At 36.3% G+C, this 2,140-nt stretch overlaps 1 protein-coding gene across 1 annotated transcript; it reads right to left on the bottom strand.

Annotated features, from left to right (window-relative positions):
* Positions 1 to 562: 562 nt before the first annotated feature.
* Positions 563 to 1,491, bottom strand: LOC131025043 (14 kDa proline-rich protein DC2.15-like). Its single transcript, XM_057954638.1, has one exon. It carries the CDS (start codon positions 1,212 to 1,214, stop codon positions 789 to 791), a length of 426 nt encoding a protein of 141 aa, XP_057810621.1. The 5' UTR covers positions 1,215 to 1,491; the 3' UTR covers positions 563 to 788.
* Positions 1,492 to 2,140: the final 649 nt, after the last annotated feature.

Here is a 2,140-nt window from a genome sequence, read left to right as displayed (position 1 = left end):
TTTTAAATTGGAAAGTCAATATAATATATAACAAATAATTTCAAATAACTAATTATTTATACCATATGTCATTTTGGTCAGCACATAATATCTTTCTTCTCATTTAAAAATATATATCTTCATTTTTCTATCCTAGTTTTTTGACAAATATATCCTAAAAAAGTTACTTTACTTATCCTATTTTATTATAAACTATTTTTAACATCCCGTGCATGCCTAAGGTTTATGGCCTATATATTGAATTGGGATGGAGAGAGTATTCCATTTTGGATCAATTTATTCTTTTAGTACGCTTCATGATCTAACGAAGCTTTTTAATCGTGTCGTTTGCCTGCTAATTAATTAATGAGCTCCTTATTTTAAATATTTACAACGTAATTATGTATCACACATTTGTAGACCTATATTACATTTATATCCTCATTAACTCAAGATACTAAAATGAATCATGAACGTAATGCCAGCTACATCGATCTCATGAGAAAAGAATTCTCATACCACGTACATGAATAAAAAATGCACAATCCCTTAGACAATAGTATAGAAATTATTAATACAAAGCTTGAAAAGGAAATCAATATAATTCCAACAAAATAAAAAGGACATTATGATTAGGAAAATAGCTCTCTCACCCTCACCGGCCACTATCACATAGCTAGTGAGCAGCGTGCAACTTTCATAAATGGGGAATAAAGATACAAATCATAATCAGCATAACAATCTAGAAACTTGAATCTCAAGAAATTAAAGTAAACATATAATCAAATGGCAACGAATGAATTGATCATTTAGGCACACTGGAAGCCTGATGGAACCTTCTTGGAGCAAACATTGAGAAGCAAGCTAAGAGAAATGGGAACATTAAGGTTGATGCCCAAAATGTTGGCCTTCAAGGCGGTGCAGAGGCAAACGGCCGCCTCGAGATCGGCCAGCCCTTCGATGAGGGTGCAGCATGGAGTTTTTGGAGGAGTTCCAATTGTGACACCAATCAACCCACCAAGCAAATCAGCACATACACCTAGTTTTAGGGTATCCCTAGGGCAAGTGGCCTTGCTCGGGGTGGCCGGAGGCGGAGGGCATGGCGTTGGCTTAGGTGGTGGTGGCGGCAGCTTTGGTTTGGGAGTAGGGCAAGAGCCACATGCACTAGAAAGAGTGAAGAATACAAGGTTCAGCACTAAAAAAAGGGCAATTGATGTTGTTTTCTTGGAACTCATTTTTTTCTCTAGGTAATACCCTAATAAGTTTTGGAACAAGAAGACACTTAGGGATTTTTGGGATGTGTGAGTTTGATGCAAGAGATGGGGATTTTATAGGCTAGAGAAGGATGCTTATAATTGTCTAAGTGAAATGATAAAAAAAATTGTTGAATTGAGTGATGGATTGTAGCTGGCACAAAGGGCATAGGGTTTGGGAAAGTTTTGGATGCATGTGAATAAGGACTGCAAATTGCCATGTTCCTCTGCTCGCTCCATGATGATGGATTTGTCTAAGTTATCTTAGCTTTGGATAATTGAATGTGTTTAATTCGTGGAAATATAGATTAAATTAAGCATGCCCACAACTTGTACTATATTGTTAGAGCATCCGCAATGGGGTTACTTGATAGCCTACTTGATAGTGGTTGTGTGATTAAGTAGGTAGTGCTGCATTGGGATTTGGGGTTACTTGATAGCCTACTTGATAACATTAGTTTTGATTTTTATATTTTTCATTTAAATTTAATTGCATAATTTAAATAACATATTTTTCTAATAGTTAAATACGCCATTAAACATAAAATTTTAAAACACCTAAAACTTAAAAAAAAATTACATAAATTCGAATTTCTCTATTTTTTTTTTAATTAGGGCGCGTGGCGCGTGCATTGCACGCGCCTTCCATCTCCCCCCCCTTCGAGCATACTCGAAGACTCGAGTATTGCTCGAGTACCGCCCCCCCGCAACGCACCTACTCGAAGGCAACGCCTTACTCGAGTAGACACTCGAGTAAGGCGTTGCCGATGCTCTTACTATATATTTTTGTCAGACAAATAAATTTCGAGGATAGTCCGGACCCCAGTAAATTCCATAATCTTGTGGTGATTAATAAACCCCCTAATACAAATTATTAAATTTTAATTTAATTACTAGAACTTGATGAA

The sequence above is a fragment of the Salvia miltiorrhiza genome, chromosome 1 (assembly GCF_028751815.1).
Source record: "Salvia miltiorrhiza cultivar Shanhuang (shh) chromosome 1, IMPLAD_Smil_shh, whole genome shotgun sequence".
NCBI classification, from domain to species: Eukaryota; Viridiplantae; Streptophyta; class Magnoliopsida; order Lamiales; family Lamiaceae; genus Salvia; species Salvia miltiorrhiza.
This window is presented reverse-complemented; position numbering and strand designations above follow the sequence as displayed.

Coding starts and splice junctions, on each gene's coding strand:
- LOC131025043 (XM_057954638.1), bottom strand. CDS start 1,214: ATGAGTTCCAAGAAAACAACATCAATTGCCCTTTTTTTAGTGCTGAAC.